Source organism: Crotalus tigris, unplaced genomic scaffold, assembly GCF_016545835.1.
Source record: "Crotalus tigris isolate CLP2741 ecotype Arizona unplaced genomic scaffold, ASM1654583v1 scf7180000023618.1514416, whole genome shotgun sequence".
Taxonomy (NCBI): Eukaryota; Metazoa; Chordata; class Lepidosauria; order Squamata; family Viperidae; genus Crotalus; species Crotalus tigris.
The window spans coordinates 1,227,461-1,255,127 of NW_024100082.1; the positions used below are offsets into that span (position 1 = coordinate 1,227,461).

General features: G+C 38.1%; 1 protein-coding gene across 2 annotated transcripts in view; it reads right to left on the reverse strand.

Moving 5' to 3' along the window:
- The window catches only part of PLXNA2 (plexin A2), a 275,925-nt gene that overhangs the window by 39,844 nt on the left and 208,414 nt on the right, over positions 1–27,667 (reverse strand). For both annotated transcript variants that reach the window (XM_039320077.1, XM_039320076.1), the window contains 3 exons: positions 24,577–24,719; positions 21,996–22,264; positions 53–119 (listed from right to left, as the gene is read on the reverse strand). In XM_039320077.1, coding sequence (XP_039176011.1) covers positions 53–119; positions 21,996–22,264; positions 24,577–24,719 — 479 coding nt within the window. The remainder of the gene's footprint in view (positions 1–52; positions 120–21,995; positions 22,265–24,576; positions 24,720–27,667) is intronic.

Here is a 27,667-nt window from a genome sequence, read left to right on the forward strand (position 1 = left end):
AAAATAAGGAACAAAGAAAATGGAACCAAGGGTAAAGCCACTGGTTCCTTACCTTTAGGAACTTGTGGAGTAAGAAAGCAAACCAATTAGTCAGCATCTTCTCAGCTACAGACTCTGTCCTGAGAAGAAATTAGAAATTGTTTTGTATATATCTGAAATAACAGGTAGTTATTCTCTGCTCAGTAGCCTGCTCACTGCTCATTTTGGGAGAGAGTTACTAAAAGATGAACATGATTATAAAGTACAGATCCTGACAGAATTAGTTTAACTTCTTCCTGCCATTTTTGCTCTCTCAGAATTTCTTTTCCTTTTCCTTTTGAAAGCTTGTAATACAATCTTCGACTTACAACTACAATTGAGTCCAAAATTTCTGTTGCTAAATGAGACAATTAAGTGAATTTTGTCCCATTTTATTACTTTGTTAAGTGAATCACTGCAGTTGTTAGGTTAATAATATGGTTATTAAGTGAATCTGGCTCCCCCATTGACTTTGCTTGTTAGTAGGTTGGAAAACACATGACCCAGGGACATTGCAATGGTCATAAATATGAGTCACTTGCCAAGCATCTGAATTTTGGTCATGTGACCATGGGAATGCAGCAATGGTCGTAAGTGTGAAAAACTATCACAAGACACTGATGTTGCAGCTTTTTCAGTGACTTATGACAGTTACGATAGATTCTACTTTTTTGAGCAGTCACTAAATGAACTGTTGTAAGTCAAGGTGTACCTGTACTTTGATTAGTAATATTTGACTACCAAGTATCCTTTCTACAATATATATGTACAATGGGTCACTGGAGACCAACATAATAAGATTTCAAATGAGAATGCACCTTCTTTTAGGTTTCAGAATATCTCCTTTTAATAAAACTTTTTAATGAAACAATCAAGAAAGAAAACAGCCAAGGGTTAACTAACAGAAAGTCTCTGGTGCCTCCCTATATCAGACACACACAGTTCATATAAACATAAATATACTCCACATACTCTAATATGACAGCAAAAATAAATGAGCTATCATAAAAAATATTTCTTTTATAGCCACATACGCATCAAGCCACAAACAAAGGCGTGTTATAATATTTAAATCTGTTCCATTTTACTACTGGACATTTTTGCTTCCAAATAATCCCATTTTTGCATTATGGGATGCCTGGAATGATGATGATGATTCAGAAGAATTCCAGGTTAAGAATAGTTTTAGTATCCAGACACCAAATCCAAACTTGAAAAAACATATGGGTCTCTATTGAAACAGATAAGGAAGCCAATGCATAAGTGACCCTTGTAAGCTCCAGTGCAGCTGAATATTCACGGATCTCTAATTTGTGATACTATTTTAAAGCAGCAAATGAAAGTTATGATTAGAAATCTTGACTGAGTCAGCAAGTCAATTAAGCGTATATCACAATTCCTATAAAATTTTGGTTGCTCTTTCATGGGGAGATTATGTATAACACAACTTTTATATAACACCTGGAGAGTGATTGGAGTACCTTAACTAAATGTACAGAAGTAAACTTATTGAGAATTAAGAATGGCTAATAAGTCAGGTGTAAGGCTATTATTAGCCCATAAAGTGGGATTTGCTTGAAGTGAAATGTGTAGAATTGTGTTTATGCAAACCCTTTGAAAAAAAGTACTTTACAAGTCATGAGTGCAGAAATGAAGCAGCTCTCTGAATTGTAGAAGCAGATTCATCTCCTTCCTGCCTTGTGCAGCTGTCTGGAAAAAGATGTGTATGTGTGCAGACAGCTGAGAATAGCTTCCAAAACAGCCGCACAAACCTGGAAAACAGCTCATCTGCATTAATAATTTGAAGTCCTTTGTTTATGCCATAGACAAGATTTGTACAAATGCTAATAAAATTGCTCTACAGTTTCTACTGAAGCCGGTGGACCAACTTAGCGGTAACAATCTTGTGCATGTGCACTCACTGGAATAATTTGTTTGCTCCATTCCATATTTAAGTAACTGAGGAAGCACTGCAGATTTAATTACAATTACCTTTACTGTAGCTGACACTAGACAATGAATTCTGTGATGCCTGTTATGGGAACAACATGGCATGTTTGACATTCTCATGCCAAAATTTAGAAATAGAAAAAATGCATGACAAGAATGATTTGGACTTGGAACTTCTTATATCTCTACATTGCTTTTGATATGTGCTTCTAGGTACTGTACAGAATTAAAACAAAACTAGATAAAGGAATACCATATAAAACATTGTCTATGGAGATTCTCAGTCATCCAGGTCATGGTTATCCCAAAGGTGCTTTTTCAGGAGGCAACCGAATGTTCTTGTTTTTCTTTGAAGACATTTTGCTTCTCATCCAATAAATTTAGACTTTGGGATGAACTCCCTTTGAATGGTATGGGAGTATGAACAGATTTCCAGAAAACATTGCAGAGAACAGGAACAGGGCAGAAAATATCCTGCAGCCAGAAGGTTCTATACACATTTGCACTACTCAGGTGATCTTGAGGACACAGAAAACCTCCAAATGGCCCCACAACTCTCTAAAACAGGGGTGTCAAACTGCTGGTCCATGGGCCATTTTCATCATACCGGAGCCGCGCCCACCCCATTGCCTGCAATGGCGAAAAAGCTCCGATACGTTGCGCGATGTCATGTCATGTAGCGAGTTTGACATGTTTGCTCTAAAAGAATGCAAATGACCAGCTGTCTTCGAGGAATATAAATCCTTCCATTCCCCACCATCTGGTCAGAGCTGAAGAAGCTTCTTGGATGAGAAGCAAAATGTCTTCAAAGAAAAACCAGAAAGTCCAGTTGCCTCCTGAAAAAGCCCTTTTGAGATATGTATAAAACATTACCAAATTAATAAATTACTTAGCAGCAATAGATTGCTACACTATCATGACCTGTCAGTCTGATGATCATGTTAAGATCCCCCCCATCTTCCCCCCAAAAAACCTAGCATTGAAATAAGATGCATTCAGTATATATTTGTTTATCAGAGTCAATTAGTGCCTACTATTCCAGGGATTAGTCCTGAATTCTAATCTTAGTCAGCTGTCAAATTCTCTTACAGAACAGTTTTTAGCAAAGGTTACAGTCTTGACACCTCACAAGTGTTGCTGTAATGTTAAAATGCCTCTGTGAGTTCCTTAAAGGAAGCATAAGAAAATATATAATAATGGTAATTAGTAGCACATGTCTATTTCCTGCTTTCAAGTATTTCAGAAAAATGTGATTGCCATGTGATCTGCAGAAGAAAGAAAAAAAAAGAAAAACTATAAAAAGAAAGGTAATTGCATAGTTTAAAGGGCTTGGGGAGTGTCCCTCTTTGATTTTCTTTATCAATGGGGTAGTAAAGCTAATTTCAACGTGTTTGTTCTTTATGCTGCCTCACCCTTTTCACATTTGCAAGAAAAAAAATCAATGCAGATTGCTCATAACTAAATGTAACAATGCCCAGTTGACAGCCAATCAGCAGCCCCTCCAAAGGGGATGTTTGGTAGAGCTATAACTCCTTACATTTGATGGAAATTATACCCTGTGTCTCAGTAAATCACTGGAATTTGTAGCTGGTGACAATCAGGGACAACAGAGTGACAATAGCTGGGGAAATTGCAGCTTTTTTAAAAGAGCCACACCCAGGACTAGTTCCCCATGCTGCATCCAATATTATCTCTAATTTAAATATAAAGGATCTTAATGTTGATTCTTAATAGTAGCTTTACAGGATGTTAAATTCTTCTTTAAAAGGTATTATTGCTTTGGTTTTACAAAGTGGAAGATTTTAAATGAGATATCAGAGAAAAAAGTAGAGCTCTAGTACAGGATAAGTTAGGATGATGCCAGCAAACCTGGCAGGAGATGGATGAACTTGTGAGGTATCTCTATTATTAATACCCCTTCTGTTATTTTCTTGTTTGTTTTGTTTTTATAATTTTTAAATGTTTTTATAATTAATTGATATGTGATGTTATGTATTTATGCATTTATTGTTTTAGCTTGTTGCATGCCACTCAGAATCACTTTTGGTGAGGTGGGTGGCTATATAAATTAGATAAATAAAATTATCTATCAATAAAAAGTGCTTCATATTAATTCATAAGTCACTATGCCCTCTTGTTACTTTCATAGATTCTCTTCCACTGCATATTTGTCCCTAATCATATCCAAATGTCTTCACCACCATGTGACCAGATTGCTCAGAAACATTCATCCTTCCTTATTTTGAACTGATACACAGGGATATAGGATTTGGAATTAAAATAAGACATAGTGTGATTCGGTCAGAACCCTTTTTAGCAGATTAAATGGTCATCAGTCCTTGAGAAAACCATTCTCTTTCTATGTGTATGTAGCCATATACACTTGGGCTTTACAACCATTTCACAGATTATACCACTTTTAGGACATGACAATATTTGAGTACCACCAGTGCTCACAAGGTGTCAAAAATTTGATGACTAAAATAAAGGGGGCTTTACTGGTTAGAGCAGGGGTTCTCAACCTTGGCAACTTTAAGAGGTGTGGACTTCAACTCCCAGAATTCCTCAGCCAGCTGGCTGAGGAATTCTGGGAGTTGAAGTCCACACCTCTTAAAGTTGCCAAGGTTGAGAACCCCTGGGTTAGAGTCATTTGTTGTTATAGAAATGGCTAGTTTATAATATGGAAAAGTAAAAAGTTGAGGTTCAGTGTTAATGCTTCCTTCCTACTGTAACAGTGGAACTCAGAAGTCAATGCCTTTTCTTTTCTTTTTCCCTTCTCCCCCTCAATTTTCCCCTTTTCTCTCACCCTTTGCTTGCAGCCCCCCCTCACTCTTTGCTAGCAAAAGCCTCTCACTTGCTCTCATTCACTCACACGTTGCTCACAAAAGCTTCTATCTCTTATTCACTCACACATTGCTTGCACAAGCTTCTCTCTCCTTCTCATTCACTTACATATTACTTGCACAAGTTTCTCTCTTGCTCTCATCCGCTGCTCACAAAAGCTTCTCTCTCTCTCTTTCACTCACACATTGCTTGCGCAAGCTTCTCTCTTGCTCTCTTTCATTCACAAGTTGCTTGCAAAAGCTTCTCTCGCTCTTCACTCACATGTTGCTTGCACAAGCTTTTCTCTTGCTCTTTCACACACTTGCAAAAGCTTCTCTCTCACTCTTTCACTCACAAGTTGCTTGCACAAGTTAATTCACTATTGTAACTAAGATTATAGGACAGTATCTTATTTATCAAGTTTGTCCAGTAACACAGGAATATCATGGTTACAGACAGCATTCTCACATCACCAGCAAATTATAACAAATGCTAAAGCTGTTGCAATGTTAGCTATTTTTGTCATTTTGATTTGTCATATGAAAAAGATACATGCAAATAACATTTAGTGTCCTCTGAAGCATACAGTAAATATCTTAAATAAATGACTAATATTTAAAATGTACTAGCTACTTTGCTTGTTATACAAGTCAGAACCAGAAAAACTAATACATGTTCTCTTACAATTCTCACTCAATTTTGGTCACCAGGCTGGGAATTCTGGTGCTATCTGAAGGACTGCCATGTTGAGGAAAACTGTCTTAGAAGTGAAATAATATGAGAGTAAATAATATAGATTTACTGTAACCAGAAGTTAAACACTGATCACTTCATACAGATCAGTTATAAACATCACTAACATAAACAGCATGTTTCATTTCTACTCTTTCATTCCCCTAGAAATTTCAAAAATAATTTTTATAGCAGTCTGTTATTTCATTTTCATCCTGAATCGGTCCATCATTTTAATTTTACATTTCACTAGACAACCTGTGACTGTGGGGTCACCCTTTCAGAGAAATTTCCTTACCTAAACTGAGAATTGGAATGATCATGGACAAATTGGTATTGTTTTGGATTTAAAATTAAAGAAGAATATATCATGTTATTAGAGAACCAAGATGTGCAGCAAGGCAAATATATTTTTTGTTTAACATAGGACACTTTTGATGACATCTGTTGTCAGTAATGAATCTGCTGTTCTTTAAAAATGCTCTAACATTTTCACTTCTTTTTCCTTAGCTTAAAGCAACTTAAAGGCTGACCATGCTAGAATATAGGTTTCTCCAGATAAGTCGGCACATTCTCCATGATTTCTTCTTTCACTTTGTGTATAGTAAGAGCAAAGCATGACTGTATTGGAAACTGTGCCTGCTGAAAAGGGGTATCTTCACTTACTGATAAGCTGAGCATAATTCTTGCAATCATGACAATCCATTTTTGAATGCACCAATATTTATCTTTGCTACAATGAGATTCTTCTAGAGGTTTATTTTTTTGTGATCATTGGAGTTCCACTGCAAAGCTATGAAAGATCTAAGTTCCTTATTAAAATGATGAGAGATCCTATCTTCAATTTTAGTTTATGTGGTGCAACCCAGGGAGGTCAATTGAATCAAGGACTTCTATTGGAAAATGAGTACTGTAGCATTAGCTCCTTCACTGACAGCATCGATGGAAAATTATTATTTCATCATACCAGGGAAGTGTCTAATGCATGGAGAATGGATTTTTCTCATCATTGTATTGATACAGTTCTTTGAGAACGGCTCTGCAGGATTGTCAAATATTGGATAGATGAAATCTCTATCTTCTTTCTTAGTTCTTTCTGGCATAACCATATCTATTTCATCATTTTCTTTTTTCTGAATTTTGTCTTCTCCAACATCCAATAAGAATTCAGAATATCTCCCTAGCATGTTTCTCTTCAAATAAAAATTGGCACAGCTTCTTTATTGTTATGAATTTTTTATGCATGAATTCTCTATATCAGCATCATTTCCACTTTCCCCAACTGATAGAAGCTAATGGAAATAGCCATGGGAAATAGTTAAAATCACCCCAAAGGCCTTATTCTTGCCACATATATCTAAAAAAGCCTGGTCCATGGCATCAAAGCTCTCCATTCTAATCATGGGAATCTCATCCTAGATAATAAGCCTTGCATGTCAAAGCAAATTTGTAGTATTGGAGGTATATTGGAGGTATTTTTTTTTAATGTTACAAGGAGCATTTTCACTCACTTTGAAAGATATCTTGAATCTTAAATGTATTGTCCTACCATCAGATATGGTTTTTCTTAAATTATTATATTCCTGGTTCTTCCATTATCATCACTCATTCAATTATGATATGTGATTAGTATCAGCTGAAGATTTCTACTTTTGCATGCACCTACATGACACTAATTTATACTTTCTAACATACCTTTTAATCCTTTCATTTATTCTTCATCTCACGTATAGTATTTATCAAGTCTATGCCACAAGGTTAGACAAATTTCATTCAGATCTATTATAATCTTCGCTTTTCTCTTCAGCAGATTTGCTCATAGAAATGGTCCTCTGCTGCCCCTTCATGGCTTTGGACAGGTGAAACTTTTCATATAAAGTACTTTTTAGAATAGAATAATAGAGTTGGAAAGGACCTTAGAGGTCTTCTAGTCCAATCCCCCGCTCAGGCAATTTTTATTATTAGTAAAATAGAAAAGGTCACAAGCCTTAGGACTCATCTATCCAGTCACATTTCCATGCTTACTTTCTGACTTGAAATTAGGGAAAAAATCATATCAGCATAAACTGCAGTGCTCCTAAGCATATATCCAGACTGCTCATTACATAGCTTTTCTGCTCAGGTTTTCTCAGGTTGAAATATGAATGTCACCAATTATGAGAAAATCACCATACGGAATAGTGCCATAATGGCACTTCTAAGGTTTGGTTGCACTATTCAATCAAATCTTGTTCTGTTTTTTTTAATCTTCTCCCTAAAATATTTTGATCTATCCAGGGCTTTTTTTGTTATAGAACACATCGGAAGGGAGTTCTGGCACCTTTTTGGGATGGATTTTCCAGAGTTGTGTTCTTTTCCTACTGTTTCCCTTCCTATCCTCGTTTGTTTTTGAAAATGTCCCGCTGGCAGTATAGTGTGAGCGGGGTCCCCTCTGGTGCTGTCTGCCTCCACAGCCAGAGCATGGCTTGATTGGCTGGTTTGGACCATGTGGCGTGGAAGCCGATGGTGGCAGTGGGAGACACATAAACATGGAGGCCATCTTTCATGAGAGGGTGAGTGAACCTTTTGCCTTCCCTTACAGAAGGTGGGGTGTGAGGTTAAAAAGAGGTGAAGCAAGAGGAAAGAAAGGCGGCTGGCATGGAAGCTTGCCTGACAGCAAAACTTTGCTGTTTCAGTTGCTTGGGTAGTTCAAAGGCTGGGATGTCTACGAAAATCTCTTTTTAGTCTTTTATACTTTATATTCAAACTGCAGAAGGGAAGAAGAAGAATAAAGCCAATATTTTGTGATTTGGAGGTATTATTATTAATAGTAATATATATTAATTATGTATTGATCAGATGTAAGGGTAGACTTACAGTATGAGGCTTAATCAGATCTACCGGTATTTATTAAATTGGGTTTAACTTAAAGGTAAATTAAAAGTAATCTGTTCACTGACAAAGTTTTAACTTTAATTTGTTTCAAGTCCATATGCACATTAAAATCCAAATGTAATTTTTTCCACCTTGTTTGACAACTTCTTAAAAATAATTCAATCTTTTACAAGCAACCAAATTTTGTTTTATTGGGCCAATTTTATTGGGCCAATTCCACATAGAAAGCTGACATTCCCACTCATTAAACTAAAAAGGTATGCCAATGGTAAATGTCCCAACAGATTAATAAAATGCCTTCTTGTAATTTAAAGCCACACAGTGCATGATAACATTAATAGTATTAACTTACCTTGAACAAAATCCTAGTCTTTTAGATACACTAAAAACTGAAGAGTTTTTTTTTCAACTACAAAGCTAAACCTTGTAGGGTAGGCAAGGTGGGCTATATGATGTGTGTGAGTTCCGACACTTTTTTTTTTTACAAAAAAAGCAATATATTGACCTAATAACCACTAGAAGGCAGCAAAAGTTTGTCTCTCTTAACTACAACATAGTAGTCACCTGGATTTACACAGCAGATGCTGTATAAACATTCTTAGAAATGGAGATACATGTGTTCACCCGTTGGATGCTCTCAGGTATGTCTACATAATTTTTCTGAAATATTTATTGACTTGTGGCTTAATCAATATATGACAACAAAGAATGGACATCTATTGAGCTAATTGAACATGTCATCTAGAAACCATCATGGACTGCTTAGATGCTAAATATTTTTCCATTTTCCTCAGGAGGACATCTTATGCCACAACAATTTGTATTGGCTTCAGTATACTTTAGCAACAGCTGCCTATGAGATGGAAACTCTGTTATGAAGATATGTCCTTGAACAACGGCAAGTTGGACATCTTCACACCATTTTAGGAAGTCTATCTGTATGAATTGTACTCTATTCGCAGACAACATGTCTTTGTAATGCTAAGGGTAGGATTGATCACAGCTTGGTCAATATGCTGAAGTGCAATTCAAGTCCACTTTTATTTCAACTATGCTTATGTTATTCTATGATGTCACGAAGCATTGTTACCTTCCCATTAAAGTAGTACCTATTTATCTACTCGCATTTGCATGCTTTTGAACTGTACTTGGTGATGTCATACTGGCCACATGATCGCAGAAAAGTCTTCAGTGTTGGCTCAGTGGCCTTGAAATGGGAATGAATACCATCCCCTATAGTCAGCAAAGGCTAGCAGAGTAAAATCTGCAGGGACTCCTTTATGCTATTCTATACACATTACACATTAGGATTTGTCTTACATACTTACAGGGATATGATTGCATTAACATACACACATGCACATTGACATACATGGAAAATATTAATAACATGAATGATAATAGTTACCAATTTTGTGTAATTTCAAGCCCAGAATTGATATCTATCACTTTCCAGAATATTACCCACTTATACTCACTTCCATCAGCACCACATCATCTTACTTTGATTGTTTCAGCAACCTGTCCCAGAAATTATCTGTTCATACTTCCCTATCATGTCCTGGTGGGACTTCTGCTATTCTTTCTTATACTAAAAAGGCCTTTTTGATCTGTCACTGTCGATTTTTTTGGGGAGCATTGTATTGACCCTCCAATCAAGTATGCCTTTTAGTTCATAGGCTCTGAAAAGACTGCTATAGATCTCCCTCTGAAAAGTTTTAAATGAAGTCCCAAAGAGTGAAACAGCAGGACACCACTCCCACATTCAGAGGCAGTCATTTTCATAAAGGCCAAAGCTCACTCTTTAGATGAGCCAGCTTTCTCCTCCCCTGCCCACTCCCAGAAGCCTGATATCTTTTAATTACCCAGGGAACTAGCACTAAATCAAGATTTAGGGAATCTCTGAAAAATCAGTCTGTATTTTACTAATTTTTCTGGTTTTGTCACTGCCTGTTTCTTGTTCTACAAACATGCTTTTCATTTAAAATCCCACCCTACCCCAAGCTTACAGTAATGAAAAATGGGATGGATGGAGACACAGTGCCAACTAGAAATACTTCCATCTGAGTGCTCAAAAATAAACTAATATTTCCCTTTGTGGTTGTTCATTATTAACTTAGAATAAAATGTTCCACATAATATTTTGAATATTTTTAAAAGGAAACTTTAAGAGTCTGCCAATCCACAGCATGTAAATAGTTCTGTATTGGTAACCTTCTGACTAAAATGTTTTATCTTCATGGAGTAAAACAAGCCTTTAGGTTGTTGTGCTCTTTCCTATGCTTTTCTTATGATTAAGTGGTACTATTCATTAGCCTTTCTGAAGTTGCTGCTGTGGTTTTATCATATCTCATGCTTGCCCCTTTTCACCTTAACAGGATTCCATCCATCACAGTTAATATTACAGGAGGAAAAATGTGAAGATTAGTATACTGCTAAGGGCACTACATTGTTCAGAAAAAACACAAGTTTGTGAAATGCAACAAGCTGCAAATGTCAATGCTGCTAACATTGGATGTTCTTGCTTGACAACAGATGGAATTGCAGCTATTTTACTCTATTGCTTTTAGACTTAGTTGATGCTGGGAGGAGGGAATGTGGATGAGAGTCCAGCTAGTCATAACAATAATAACTCAGTCGTGGGAACCCAAGGTCATTGGGCCCAGAGTTGATAGAGTTTTGGCGGGCTGGAAAGCTGGGGAGAAAGCCCGTGCTTCAAGCTAATTGGGGAATGTGATTTATAGTTGTTTATTGGAGGAGGGAATTGTGCTTTGTTACTTTGTGTCCAGGGGAGGGTAATTTAGTTTTTGGTTTCAACTATGTAGTGCCGATACTTTGTTTCTCAAATAAAAGATTCTTTAAGGTAAACAATGCCTTGAAGTTCTTTTGAAGAGTTTCATCTGTCGGAACCATGATGGCAAACTGATGTAAAGGAGAATATGACTGAATGAGAAGTATCTCCATAGACAAGAATGATTAAATCTGCTGATTTCAGTTCTCATCTACGCTAATCATTGAATCACTCCATATTTTGTCATAGACCAATCCCTATTGCAATATTTAAAATACATTTTTTACTTTGAAAATTACATTCTATAAATTCTTGCAAAGCTGATCAGAATTCAGTGCAGTGGTCATCATTAAGGAAACATCAAGGTCATTAAGCAAACCAATAGTTTATTAAGGGTGTGATTTTGTCAAAAACTGGAAATAAGTGCAAAACAGCTAAAATGTGGCCTTATTGCCTGATATTCAGTCATGTGACATGGAGAGGGCTCAACTATTGGAACTTCAAATCCAGATTGTAATTCCCTTTTTTCAGGTCAGTCATAATTTTGAATGGTCACTATGTGATTGAGAATTAATCCAGGATGACCAGTATACAATTACTAAATGTGAACCTTAGCTCTAAATAACGGCAACTAGAAGGAACAATACACCTTGATTAAAATAGTTTGTACAGTTCAGAGCTATCTATAACTGGGATATATAGTCCCAACAGAGATTTGAGGTTTCAGATATTTGGGAAATTACCCATGATATTTTATTTTTGACACTGTATGAATGGAATTCCTTTATTGCAAAGGATTTATTTAACTTCTGACAAGCAATATTTTTATTTTCTACATGGAATTTAGAATGGCCAAGATTTTGTTCTATTGATTTTTAAGTCTAGAACCAAACCAGTATATCTTCTTTCATTATTTTTTTAAATTTGAATTTGCATAACTTAAAGGGAATCAATTTTCAGAAATTTCTCTGTGAAATTTGAACAGGTACACTTGACTTCCTGAATCTATCTAGCAGTCAAAGTAAATGGCTGCAAGAAAGAAAGCAGGCTAGCAGAGGAATGTAAGTATGGGCACAGTCCAAATGTCCAGAATGTAATTTCTTGCCTAATATTTTTATAAGCTGGTGCTTTAAAATGATATACTCACAGCAGTTGGACAAATAGCTATTTATAGAATCATGTGTGTCTTATGAAGCTACACATATTTATATACACTGAAAAATTATCTCATTTTGGCTTAGACTGTTACATAAATCCAGTTAATTAAAGTTTTATTAAGTTAAACATATTTAAAGAAGTTATGTGCATATCTAAAGAATTCAGGTAATGATGTCAAGCCCCCAATAAGTTTAACACTATGTAGGTGGAAATTAAAATAGCAAACTTATGGTTTTCCATGCCATCATGCTTCTTTTGTTTCTTAAGCTTTTATAAAGTAAGTTAAAATTAAGCAAAAATACACCTGAGTTAAATTTCCTAAGTGATATAGTTCTAAGTGATATTTACAGCAGTATAATTATGGTATGGGAAGTCTAGAACAGTTTATCTATATTAAGCAACAAATTATTTTCAATGAAAACTACTTATTCTTCTCTGTGTCTGTTTGTCTTGTTTTTTTGGTCACCAAGACTGGGGTGGCAGTGCTGGGACTCACTGGCATCAAGGGGGAGAGCCAAGGCAATTTTGCCAAAGCCTTAGTCATTGCCTAGAATGGTGGAGTAACCAGAGACATGGATCATGTTTCCTGGAGCAACACTGAAAGACTCAAAGTGAGCCAAGTAAAACACTTGGCTCATTCATGGTTATAAGTGGGGTTGGTGTGTGTGTGTGAAATGCTAATATTTCTTCCTGCTTATTGCATCCAATGGTTGTGTTTAGGGTGCCCTGTCCCTATTGGGTAGGATTTGCATTAGTTTCCAGTACTTTTCTAACTGTCATTTAAGATAGTGATTATCACCCATAAAAGTCTCATCACCCAGATCCATTTCCAATTGTCTCTGCCCATTTCATAAGATCTGACTTGGTAGGTGTTTTGAAATAGTATCTTCTGGTAGAACCCAGGAGTCATGCTTCTCTCTGTCATAGCATCTATCTCATAGAACAGCATATCCCCAGAGATTACAATAGACCTACCCCTGCTGAATTTTCATAAAGCCTTGAAAACCTCGCTTTTCTCCGGGACATTAGGCATATATAATGAGATTATGATTGGTTGTAAGTTTTTTCCCGCTTTATTTGGTTATTTTTTTAAAAAAGAAAATAACTTGGTGTAGGTTGTCCAGACTTGCAATTTGCTGTTGGTTGGCTTTGAAAATTAAACAAAACAACAACAACAAAACCAACTCCTCCCAAGCAAGATAGAAATTATTATATAAAATAGATTAAAATGATACAAGCACTTTTATATTTCCTAATATGAGAATTTCAGTGTAAAACTTACAGCCAGCTCCCACATTAGAATGGGAAATGTAGATCTGGTAATCTCATTTTGTCATATGCATTAATAAAATCTTCAAACCCTAGTAGCTCCATGCATCAAGACAGACCAAGATTTGTTGTTTACGATTTAAAATTGTATCTGTCTAGATCTGAGGAATTATGCTATTTCATCTCTGTAATGTTTGAGCAGTAGGCCTAGAGGGCCAGAGAAAGAAACCACACACAGAATCAGGTAACCCACAATTTAAAAACACAGGAGGAAGACACTCTGCTTTTGGCAGTGCTCTGAAATTGCACTATTTGCTGACTTCAGCAGGCATTTAAAATCCAAATAAAAATGAATTTTGGAGTTTATAGTTTAATTTGAAATGGGAGAGTGGGATTAGATATGTTCTGAGAGAAAACAGAAGCAAGCAATTCTGTTAGCCAGCTGACTGTGATAAGGCCACTGGTCATTTGTTCTTAACTTTGACATCATCTCATTATCCTAGGCAGATATGCAGATTATATTTCTAAGCAAGTAACAGCCAAACTATACTACTCTGGGTTTTTTTTAGAAAATGTCAACAGATGTATATTTGGAAAGGAAATTGTTTCTAGTTATCATCTGCATTTCTGTTTGTTGTGGGCCCACTCATGTCCCTGATGCATTTTAATGGCAGATGGAAAAGACAAACCTAGCAGAATTGCAGAGTAAGCAATATCACAATAAGATTATGTCTTGTTCCTACATTGCATCTTTCTACTTGGGAACACTTCCTCAATTCTAGGGTTAGTGCTAAAGCACGAGATAGGAAATAGGAGCACATTCTTATATATATAAAAAATCTAAAATAGAATATGCTTTAGTGTTCCTATTTCCATAGTAAAATAATTAATTCTAAAAAACACTATAATGCAGCTTCAAAATGTGATCTTAAAACCAATTCCTAATGTGCATTTCTTTAAAGCACATACAATACTCTTACTTATACCTTCTGTGCAAATCTACAACTCCTGGATAAATATCGGAATCCTTCTCTCAGGGCCAAATTTAATTTATTAAATTAGACAAAAATATTATGAAGCAATAACATTTTCTCTGTCTACTGTCATTTATATCTTTCTCATATTACAATGTAACCAGACTTCAAAGTGACAAGAACACACTGAGGTAAACCTGAGAGCATTACATAGCACATTGCCACTGCCCTGGCAAATAGACTTTTAAAAATATCCCAAACTTTCCTTGGAATAATACCGTGTTTCCATGAAAATAAGATCTACCCCCAAAATAAGCTGTAGCTTGATTTTGGGGGTGGGGTTAATATATGCTCTATCCCAAAAATAAGGCCTAGTTTTGGGGTGAGGCGCATGCCTAAAATTCAAGCTAGGGTGGGGATTGGTGGGGTGGAGCTGCCCCGGGCACCCCATACCTGCTTACCATTGCAGCCAGGCCTCCCATGCCCCGATACCTGCCTCTTCTCCAGCATGATGAGTGTAGAATCCACTAGTGGGTGGACCTTGCCCAGTTTTTTACTTAGTCCTAGTCTTTTCCCTCTATGAGATATGGTTCAAGGACTGGTCCAAAAAGGTGTGTGCCGCTATAAGGGGCGGTGGACAAGCACCATTTAGATTTAAGGTCGGCTCGCCATTGTTTTAGCCAAAGTAGTCTATGGGACGAGACCATGGCTATGATAGACCTTGAGGAGTACCTGGCAGAGTGGAGCGATGCGTCCGCCACATACTGTGACACTGCGATCATTTCCCCCAATATTTGGTGTGGTCACACCTGATCAGGAGGAATGAGTTCCTGGAGTTTATGCAACCACATGATGGATGACCTGGTGAAAAATGACACTGATGTAGCCGTTTTGATTGCCCACACCGATGCTTGGTGAGCCCTGTGAAGGGAAAATTCAAATTTCTTTTCCTCTGCCTTCAAGGCCTTTGCCAGGTCTCCTGGAATGGTGGAGGTAGAAAACAAGGAAGTTAGGGCAGTGTCTACAAGCAGTTCTTCCAGGAGAGAAGAGAAGGATGAAGAAACATTGAAAGGTTTCTTCTTAGTCACACTGGGAGATGGAAGAGTGCCCAGTGCAGACCACTGCTTTTCCACCGTGGTACGGAAGAAGGACGGGCATGGGTAAGTCCGAGGTTTCAAAGATCTCGGATCCCTCCTCTCCTAACTGGGAGGATGTATCTAAGATGTTTGAGCCAGGTAACTGGGTAGGATCTGTTTGAGGTATGGGTGGCAGGGGGGAGGGGGCATCTGTAAGGGTTGTTGACCCATGGAGGAGGCCATGAATTGCACAAAGGCCTGGTTCATAAAGGACTGGAATTGTTCCGGCCATGTGCCCTGTTGGCCTGAGGGGCGAATGTCAGCTGCCAGAGGAATATATGTGGCTTCTAAAGGTATTGGGGGAGGTAAATCCTCTTGGCAATCGGTGGGAGGGGGACCTACCTGTCCAGTTTCCCCCTGAGGAGACTATACCCTAGTGGCATCCAGTGGAGGCACAAATTGAGGCTCAAATGGTGAGCGGTCCAGTGGAAGGGGGGAACCACATCTGTCCCACTGGAAGTGAGCCTTTGAACTCTGGAGAACTCCCTTTCCAGCGCCTAATGTCTCCTCAAGGCCTCCCTCTCAGCTACCTTGAAGGGCTTCTTCATGGACGAGGCCTTTGCCTTGGATTTTGTTGTTCCTCCCGCTTCCAATCCAGATGATCTGTGCTTTTTTTCTTTGGGGGGGGAACAGAAGAGCCCTGTGATGGCTGAGAGGCTGAACTGTCTGCCATTGCAGCCTGGATATTCCAGAGGGAGATGTCCAGGGAGGGGGGATGAAGTACGCAGATCGAGTTGTCAGAGAGGTAAAACCTCACGTTCTGAACAACAGCAATGATAGACAGCCAGACAATGTTCTAAAATTGTCTGCTAGGCCTTGCAGCACAGCGCCACAGGTGGAACAGGTGGGGTCTGACCAAAATTCCCCCTCTTAAGGTAAACTATTCGTGACAATATATATTATAATGAAGATGATAGTAATTCACAATTACAGACTATTATGGTTTTAAGAAGAATGGCATTGGGGGCTTGCAGTTTTATAAACCAGCGACTGGGAGGATCTTCTATCTGTCCAGAATCTCAAGGCCTGTCAGAACATGAGAGTCAAGGCTGTGAAGGCCTCAAATGTCAATCACCTCACTGAGTCTGAGTCTGTATTGAGGCAATGAGAGGTGATCATGGCCTTAACTGACACCCCCCAGATCCGTGCCTGTTACGGCAGGAGAAATTAGGAAAGCCTGGGCTAAGCACAGGGAGCGAGTACTGAGGAGGCTTCCAAAATGGTGGCCGCACCTTTCAAGGCTTTCAAAATGGTGACTGTGCCTCGTTAGGTGTCCAAAATGGCATTCACACCAAAAGTAACGGACACTAGAAGACATGTGGACCTTCCCTGCTCTTATAACACTCCAGGGAGCTAAACCGGCTGCTTGGGCTTTTTCCCATGATCGGAGAGGAACAGGGAAGACACTTGCAGTTTTCTGAAAGGCGTTGCGCAGCCTCCGCTGTGATCCGGACCTTCAGCAATGTGCGGGAAGCCTCCGAGTGAGGGAAACGCCGGTTGAGGCTAAACGGCCTCTCAGGGATTCCCTGGGATTGCCAGGCGAGATGTCGGCAAAAAAACAGCTGTAGAGCGGTTATCCGCAAATCAGCTATAGCACGCTGAGAAGCAGTCTGACAGCACGAAGGTCTCCACAACGGAGCCCACGAGGCTCGTTAGAGCCAGGGCTGTAGTCAGCTGCAAGCTGAGCCTGCCACTTGGTTCAGAGTCACCAATTTGAAGAAAAAATTTAGAATCAGTATTCCAGGTGGCCAAATTGATCATCAAATTTGTAATACAAATTAGAAACTAACTAGTCTAACCTAATCTGTTCAGAGGAGCCAAAAATTTTGCATCCTGCTGAGCTAAGACTAAATCAAAAACTGGGTAAGGTCCACCCACCGGTGGATTCTGCATCATCATGTTGAGAAAAGGCGTTCAGATAAAACAATGCTCCACATCACCAGCCCTCTTTGTGGCCCTGGAGGCTGGGACTCAGTTCTTGGCTGCAGAGGCCTTTCTTGAAGGCCTCTGATGGTGAAATGCAGCCTGGAGGGTGTCGCACACGTCAATCTAGAGTTCCATTCTCAGCTGCAGAGGTCTTTCCTAAAGGCCTCTGATGGCAAAATGGAGATCAGGGATGATACGTGTGAGTGGTAGCAAGTGGCCGCAGAAGTGGGATGGCTTTGGGGGACAGATGTCAGTGCTGCTGCTTCGAGGTGAGACAGAGGAAAAAACATCCCCGCCAAAATAAGACCTGGTGCCTCTTTTGGAGAAAAAAAATTAAGGGTCTTATTTTTGGGGAATCACGGTAGGGACTATATATATTGAACAAAATCTGTCTTTTAGGGTTATCACTACTTGTGTGGAAATATAAAACTTTATTGCTGACTGAAAAGATTTGCCTATGTGCTGTTGTTTTATGCGAAGCAACCAAAGCAACATAACAGAATATGAAATGGCTTTGTCATAAGGACTATGTTCCTTCTAAGATTCAGATAAATTAGGTGTACTGAATCCTTGACCTGAATCTCACCTCAGATTAATCTCCTGTCCATTTCTAATTCCTGAGAAAACATGTTTTCCAGTATACTTGTCCTTTATCTTGTTCTCTTCATTTTGACAGTCCTAACAAAAGATGAAGTAGGCTGGGGAAAAGTGGAATTAGTGGCCATAGGAAGTAGGGACAAGTATCTGAGTATGTCTGTGACCTAAGGCCCTGTGTAACTTCATGGCATTGCTAAGACAGATGGTTCTTCTGTGCTTTTAGCTCCCATGTGAAGAAAAAAGACTTGCATCTTGGAAAGTGAGGTATTCATCTCATATACTCTAGAAGTGCTTTGCCTTAAGGCTCAGTGGCCAATATAGCATAATGTCCCAGTTGTGCTATATAGAGCTTCTGGCTTGAAGAAAAATGCAACTTTCCATCAGTGGCTTGAACTGCCAATTCATTTCCCATTCCTGTCCCGAGTAACAAGGGGTTAATTTTATTGTATGATTTCATGGGTGGTTACATCAGGACTTTCAATTAGATAAAAGAAAATGATTGCCTCCATTACATCTCTTTTGAATAGCTGAGAAGCGCTATAGCAACACACAACATCCCCATACATTTTATAGGGTTTTGTCTCTTTTCTACTGCTGCCTTAAAAATTAAAATGGAGGATGCCATAAATAGAGGTAGGAGTATGTTGATAAAAAAACAATGGTAGTTGCCCACATCTGACACTCATTTAGACAGGATGTTGGGGGGAAAAAGAGAAACTGGACATTTTTCCACCATATACATTATGCCACCTTCAGTGACTTTACAATGCATAGCTCTTTTGTTTAACAAAAAGGAACCTATATAAGGTTTAAAATGTATTCTCAATGGATTGCAAGAATTGGGTATGCTGAAATGCATGTAAGGACCTATTTTTTAAAAAAAATCTCAGAATTTTGGGTCATCTGATTATTTATCCGTTCATAGTAACTAGTTTTTGGGAGAGTGGTAGTAGTGGTGGAAGGCAGATTCTTACTAACATATCAGGTAAGGTAGAAATGGAATGAACTGGGAATAAAAAACTGACATCTTGAAAATGTAGAATAATATGGCTAATGTTTTTGCAGGTCAGGGTCAGTTTGCTGAAGCTGAACAATGCATTTAAATTGTCAAACTGTCAAAACCTCCACCACATATTCTTATTTATTACTGTCACCTAGGGTCACCCCTTGTGGAGCTGTTCCTTGACAACAGAGAAACCTTCAAGAACTTTCTGGTGTAGGTCAGGTGAAAAGCTCCTGTAAGCATCTCCAGCTCAATTTCTGAGACACCAAAGGTGGTATGAAACAGCAATTACAAAAGCAGGAAATCCCATAGGCATAGGTGTTCTTACTAGATTGAAAATTCCCTCCCCTTTATTGTCTGATTACCGGAACTGAAAAAGAAATATTTTTTGTTAGTATTTATAAAATATAGATAAGTTCTCATTCTGAAATGATTCTGGATGGAAAAACGGATTTCCCTCTAAATAGATGACCTCATTCAAATGCTTATAAACTTCAGAGATAGCATAATTAGGGGAGATTGATATCCTATATTTGTGTTACTCATGTCAAACTATGGAAAGTGCTCAGAAAAGTGGGAATCCCAGAACACCTCACTGTCCTCTTGAAAAATGTATATTCAGATCAGAATGTCACTGTATGGATAAAAAATATTGAAATAGACCTGTTTCAGGTTGGCAAATAATGAGACAATGCTGTATACCAAATATATATTAAGGGAAGCTGGATTGGAAGAAGATGACCATGGTTTTGAAACAGTCTATATGTTTGTGTGTATAAAAACATGAACTCTCCATCTAATCACAAATATTAAAAGCTCAAATTAATCCACTGCAGGATAAAGGCATCTTCACTGAAGCTGTGAACTGTAATTCATAACTTCTTTATGACTGGCCTGAAGTCACTCAGGGAGATTCTATGTCTAAGGGAGGAGATATAGGTCCTATCCTCATCCAGTCTAGTAGCTTAACCATTATATCCCACTGGCTCTCTATAGCTATAATAAAATTTAGCTATAATAAAATCAATATCATTCAAATGTGCATGGCATAGTGAGTCAAATTGACTGATGGCAACAGTTCCTTTATGTCAGACATTTGTGTTGTTAGATTCCATAGCTTAGTTCTTATTGAGTCTTGGGCTAAAGCTGGCCGTGAGTACAATATATAGGAAGAATAGTTTTTGAATCATGAAAACCAAGAGATGCTCTGTTGTTGGTTTTTAAAACTTTCCCCTATAGACTCCATATAGTAGCTATCCTATAAAGCAGGGGTGTCAAACTCAATTTCACTGAGGGCCACATCAGCATTGCTATTGCCCTGGGGGGGCTGGGTGGGTGTGGCCAGAGTGGGTGCAGCCTAATGGGTGGGCGTGGATGGAATGGGTGTGTCCAGTTCTACATCATTCGCGTCAAGGGTGCCTATGGGGGGCCTGGGCAAGAGTGGGACAGATCTGAGGGTCTCTGGCAGAAGGAGTTGGGACTGGGGCAAGTGCCAAGGCATGGTCCACTAGGGCAAGTGCCAAGATGGCCATCACAAAATTGTACATTGGCTCCCGGCTGGCCTGGGTCAGGCCATGGAAGCAGGGGCCAGTCCCTCACTGTTTCCAGGATGGCTTCGCGGGCCACATGAAACCACTTTGTGGGCCGCATCTGGCCCCTGGGCCTTGTGTTTGACATGTCTGCTATAAAGGCTGACATAACTGAGTATTACAAGAATTATTTGGATTGCAATCCAAATACTTTGTGAATACTAGGAATGGCACAGTTAAAGTCTGCACTTTTCTGGTCCAACACTAGTTATATTAGGGTAGCATCATAAAATATGATATGATATAGAAATTGGCATGGTATTATGATTCACTGATTAGCAGATAAATTAATATAGATATTTGCATTGTGAATATTCATTAATAAAACTAACATGGAATTTGTTACTTAGTTATGTAAGCAGCAATAGTACTAGATTTATATACTGCTTCACAGTGCTTTACAGCCCTCTCTAAGTGGTTCACAGAATCAGCATATTGCCCCCAACAATCTGGGTCCTTATTTTACCGACCTCAGAAGGATGAAAGAATGAGTCAAACCTTGAGCCGGTCAGGATCAAACTGCTGGCAGTCGGCAGAATTAGCTTGCAATACTGCATTCTAACCACTGCACCACTACAGCTCTTCATTAAATTCAGCAAATTCTCTTATTTATGTTCCAATGTCACATGCCTTCCAAACAGGAAAAATGATCCATAGTATTAACTTTTGACAAAAGATGAACAGATGAATTTTCTAGTTCAACCAAATCACTATCTATAATAACTATAATACTGAGTTGTATAACACCTGCCTGTTTCCTGCTGGCCAGCTCTAATATAAGTTGTTACTCTAGCTTTGCTCTGCTCACTCTGCAATATTAGATTTACAGTTGAACCTGTAAATCCTCTTTATCTTCACTTGGACAACAAAAAACTCCAGTCAAATGCTAATTTCTGAGCAGTCCGTGGGAAAGAAGAACAGTGGCAGGAATATCAAGCATTTTAACTAAGGCACAAGATTTCCTAGATGCAAACTGAAATAGTAACCTCATAGAATCTTGCAGCTTTTGGTAGGTATCCTTTCACAATTATGCTTGCTAAATGAATCTGGAGGAGTAATCACATCCTCATCCCAAAGCTCACGCTCATGTAAATGACCACTTTTGCTCTGAAACTACAGTCTTCTTGTGCAAAGTTCCAAATTTTCCATTCTTACCTGCGCAGGAGCAACTTAGGGTGGTTTTTGTTTTCCAGGTTCTTCTCAATCAGGTCAGACAGCAACTGCTTGAGGACATCAGTGGCATATTCTAGCTTTCCTTGAAGTCCTGTCATGATGAGGGAAGCCACATTGCCACGGTCACGCATAGAGAAACTTCGCTGTAATTCCAGGGTACGGATAAATGTCAACAAAAAAACCTTATTGTTGAGTAGCTGGGCAAAGAGCTTCAGGGCTTTTTCAACATTCTGCTGTCCATTCCCTTGAACCTATAAAATTTCACAAGTGTTAACTTTGTACCCTAAAAGTAAATGTGGCACGGATATCAACTAAACTGGAAAACATTAATACTATAATAAAATACATGGATTGATACTACATCCAAAATTTGGCTTTATCCATGCATAGAATCCATATCTCAACTTTATGAGATACTTAAATCAGAATAGATTCTTAGTAATATGAATGTATGAATTTATTATAACTATAATTCCATTGAGTGATTTATATTGTGTTGACCATCATTCTTGATATGTATTCACTTTTAGTTTAATAGCGACTCTTAATCATTTAACATGATATAATTTACAAAATATATTTAATTATTTACAACTCATTAATGATATATTAGAAAGCAAACCATGACATTTAAAAATCCCTTGTTTACTCACTTGTATTCTATTTTTAATTATTTTCAAATACATTTTTGTGTTTGTTTAAAAATTCTTTAAAGCTTTCAGTTAAAATAATTTAAAATTCAAAGTGTTTTTGAAAGTAATTTTTTTACAAGGTTATATTGTTTGTGTTGCACATTTAAAACAAAATACTCTTGAGTTGTGAGCTACTGCACAGAAATGGCATTCACATAGGCATGGTACTGATTTAGACTCTTACACTGTGAAGCTCTAATACATGCACACATAAACACACTTTTCCAATAGTTCTGGATGTAAGTTATGCATTGTAATTCACAATAATAAAACAATATAAGTAGTTATTTTACAAAATTCTCACTGACTTATATTTTCAACTTATTTATATTATATAACTAAGCAGCAGTGGAATTGGTGACACATTGATCATTATCCTAGTTCTTTGGAGAATGGCAAAATCAGTTTCAACCATCAGTTTTATTTCCTATTTTCTATATGTATAAGAGAAAGCAAGGAGTGATAGATGATGTAAACACTAGCATTCCCAGGTATAATTTTGATGTACTCATATAAATAATTCAATTAATTTCTTCTTTACATGTGTATTAAAAAATAAGGAAAGCGACAAACTTCATTTGATGGTAACCTAAATAACTTTAAAATACAAAAAAACATAAAAGCAAAAGAAGTGAAAAAAGTGAAATGAATTTACTAAACTAAATATAAATAATGGCGCTTTTGTATTTAAATTTTGATCCCCCAGCCTTGGGTTACATATTGCCCCTTCAGCTACAGTACCTGCCCAGTTTATTTTAATTATACCCTTAGAGAAGTACTTCCTATAGTAATTGATATACCTACTTACAATAGGTAGGATAATGTAGCTTTCCTTAAAAGAATGCAGATGATGAATTTGTTCTATCATGAGGCATCCCTTCTTTGCAAGCTATATGGTCAAAAGAAACTAGAGCTCCATACTTTCTTCTATAATAAATTATTCAATCAGTTTTTACTGAAAAGTTGAGGAGCTCTAGCTTTAATGTGGAGAAAATAAGGCGTTCTAGCTTTTCAGACAAAGAGAGCAGTGAAATGGGAAATGTCTTTTCAAGAGCCATCAGCAGCAAAAATGAAAAGCTATTTTCACAGGGCACCCTGGTGGCTTATTGAGGCATGGGTATTCCCATGTTATTACTCTCACACATGCCGTGTTTGTAATGAATGTGTAAAAATGTTTCTGATGGAGTTTCCCCTTCATTGTTTTTCCATGGTCAAATGTCAGCAGCAGCATTTTCATACAGAATAATGGGTCCCATCTGCTCCTGCTTTAACATGAAAAAAACCTTCCTCAAAATTGGGATGCCTGGTGATATACTTAGTCAATTCAGTATACAATATAGACAGAATTGAAGTGATGTGATCAAGGTCTTTCTCTTGCACAAAAGCTTTGCCAAGTGGAGGACAAGATGCAGAAAAGCTCCTTTGCAAAACGGGAGGCTTATTCCTCTAGGCAAAGCAGAGAATGGATTTCCCAAGCTCCCCTTTGGCTTTTTTTGCACAAAGGGCGAACTCAAAGAGAATTTAGGCAGTCATCGGTAATAAATGCAGCTTCTTTGCTGTTGGTCATGGAGGACTAGTCATGGAGTTTTAGCGATAGAGAAAGAAAAAAAAATGTCAGGGCAGCAGCTACACAAAGGCAATCAAAAGAAAACAAACTGTGTGTAAATATATATAAAATGCAAGGTTTCTGTTATAATGAATGTCAATATTCATTGTGCTTATCCCAACACTTCTAATAAGATTCAGCGTGGGAGGTAGAAAGGTGCTTTCACAGCTATGTGGATTTTAATCGAGCTTCTCAGAAAGGACCTTGAAATTCACCAGTGACCTGATGAGATTGAGATAGAGAGAACATATGGCTACTCCATTACCTCTAGTTCACGCAGGACAGGGTGATCTTCAATGCCAGGGAAGAGAACTCTCATGGCATATGTGCGATAATCAAGATACGGGATTCCTGAGCGGTCCAGGTCACTGGTTAACTCATTGATGTCTGTCTGCAGCTCTGCAAAAGCTATTAGGGAAAGGGAATGAGAAAGACAAGCAATCAAGAGACCGGCTCTGGGATTGGAGGCTGAGATACAAACAATCAAGGTCTACAAATGAGCCAACTCAGGAAGTTTGTTTACTCCAGACCTCTCTGTGTCACCAAGACATGCCCTGAAGCAGGGAGCCACTTTGTCAGTATGAGAGAGAAAGAGCACAATGCAAAGAACAGATGCTGAAACAAAACACACTTCCTAATTTGTATTCTGTTCACACCTTGTATGTAAGCACTGAAAATGCCTTGGAAGGCACTAGATAAAAATAAAGATCCTATTTTTAAATCAGTTTGTGTGGCTTTTTTTACTCTCTCACTTACTCAACCCCTCTATTCCTCATGTCCTTTTGATATAGCTAGCAGAAGGAAGCTATCCCCTTGTTTTATATCTTATCTAGGGTCAGGGAAGAAAATTATACTTTTTAATTGAGATTCAAAACTATAACAAGATTCATGGACCTAACAGAAGATTCTCCTGATGTACTTAGTGGGAGAGCATGGAAACTGATGTAGTTCAATTGTAACAACAGGACAATGTATATAAGGATAGCACACATGTAGCACTTGTCCAACTGCTTTTTCTCAAGATGAAGATCTATACAAATACTGTGCACACATGGCAGTTATTCAACCTTCTAATATATTGTTCTGGAGACCTCATTGCACTATGAAAATTAACCTGTGAATGTCAAAATCTTGCTGCTGAATGTGAAAATCTATCTTGTTTGCATCCTACCTACGTTTGTGTGTGTGTGTGTGTGTGTGTGTGTGTGTGTGCATGTGCGTGCATGTGTGTGAGGCTTGGAAGTCTGTGGGTTCTACACAATGGCACTCTTCTAGACAGAGGGCTCTAATGCTGTTTTTTAGAAGGTGTTGGAGTTTACCATATATATCGTATCAGCTTCATGTCAGCATCTGTCTTCAATAATGGAAGCAGTAGCAGTGACATTTCAGCTTCAGGTGTTGGCTGAACATCTTCTTGTGCTTCAGGGTCTTCTTAATTCTGCAGGATGCCATCTGGGTTGTTCACCGGGACCACAGGTTTTGTCTCCCAAGCTTTTGGACTCATGCTGTACTCCATCTTCAAGGAACTTCTTTCTAGTGCTAGAGAGAAGTTCCCTGAAGATGGGCTCCAGCATGAGTCCAAAAGCTTGGAAGCCAAATCCTCTAATCCCAGTGACCGACCCAGATCGGATCTTGCAACATAATCCTGGGACATGTATATTTGCCTTCATTCATGTATTTGTTCTATCTGAAGTTGTGAAAGCAGTGTCCTCTTCACTGTGTTGATGCACTAGTTAACTCGCCGTTTCTCAGTTAGTGTGGATGTAGTTCTTCTGTCCATCCATTGTTCCCTCATACATTTCATATATACCCTCTCATTGTATCTATTGTTATAGTAACATTCCTTCAATTCCAGATTTTCTTGTCTCATGGTTTATTCCAGTAACCCACTTATCATTGGATTGTCCTGGCTCAACATCTGGTGTGGACCTGGTTAATCTAGGTGATATCTGAGCCAGCAGGACTCTCTTAATTCATGTCACTCTCACATTTTGAGGTAGGAAGATGAAACATTGGAGGTTTTTTGCCCAAGGATCAGTACACTATTCAGCTCTGTGTGTATGTGTGTGTGTGTGTGTATACATGCATACATATGAGTCACACTATCTAATCTATTAACATATAGTGACACATTCCAATATCAAAAAAGCTGTTTCAGCAAATTCAAAAAGGTAGTAGGCAAAAGAACCTTTTGTTTGATGCTGTAGTTAAATAATTGAGACTTTTCAGTCTGTGCTTATCTATGGTAAATCAGTCAGCTCAATTTTCCTTCTATCTGCCTTTGCTTTATGCCGTCTGCATTTCAACCAATTGATCTGATTTTTTTTCCCAGCTAGGTGGTTGTAACAGTATTTCATATTCTAAGCTTCTTGATTTTTACACCAAGATGTACAAATTATTTTACAGCCTGGTTCCAGCATCTTGTGATTGCAAAGGATCCTGGCTTTCCTTAACTTCCCATGAAATGCCTTCAGAAAAAGATCCACAGATTGCCAAGCCTAATGACCTGGCACCGACAAATTTTATACATCTTGCTGAAATAGGATCAAGTGCTAATCCTGTTTGCCACACATTAGTCAAGCAAAGGATGTCTCTACATTTAATATACTTTTTACTGTTTTCTGACACATACAGACACTCATGGGAAAAAATTCCAAGCTTCTCTGGCTGTAAAAGAGGGCATTTTACAACTATATGTGTGTTTGAGAGAGATTGACCAAATGTTTATTTGACAGCTGTATGTGGGGCTCAAGCCCTGTTAAATTCATACTGGATCAAAGGAAATAGGTTAAACAGAAGGCAGTTACCATGGAAACTACACTTGGACTGCTCACTATTGGAGATGTGCTCAATGAATGGAGAAAAGTTATATTAGGCAAACCAGATAGAGTTGTGTGTAGTGTATATGTTTATACGAATGAAGATTCAAAATAAATAAATAAGTAAACAAACAAAATACGCATGCCTTTTACATAGGTTAAGTACAATGACTGAAATGGATTTATTCTTTGAGCAAGTGACATTGAGACAGATATGTACTATGCAATAACTCTTATTGGGTTGATAAAAGGTAATAAGGAATTAAAGAACCATTTGTCAATGCTATACTTAACTGATAATAGGAATTAAGTAGCAATAGCAATAGTAATAATACTTAGACTTATATACCTCTCCATAGTGCTTTACATCACTCTCTGAGCAGTTTACAATGTCAGCATATTGCCTTCAACAATCTGACTCCTCATTTTACTGACCTTAGAATGATGCAAAGGGGAGTCTACCTTGAGCCAGTCAGGATCGAACCCAAGACTATGGGCAGAATTTAGCCTAAATACTACATTGTAATCCTACATCAC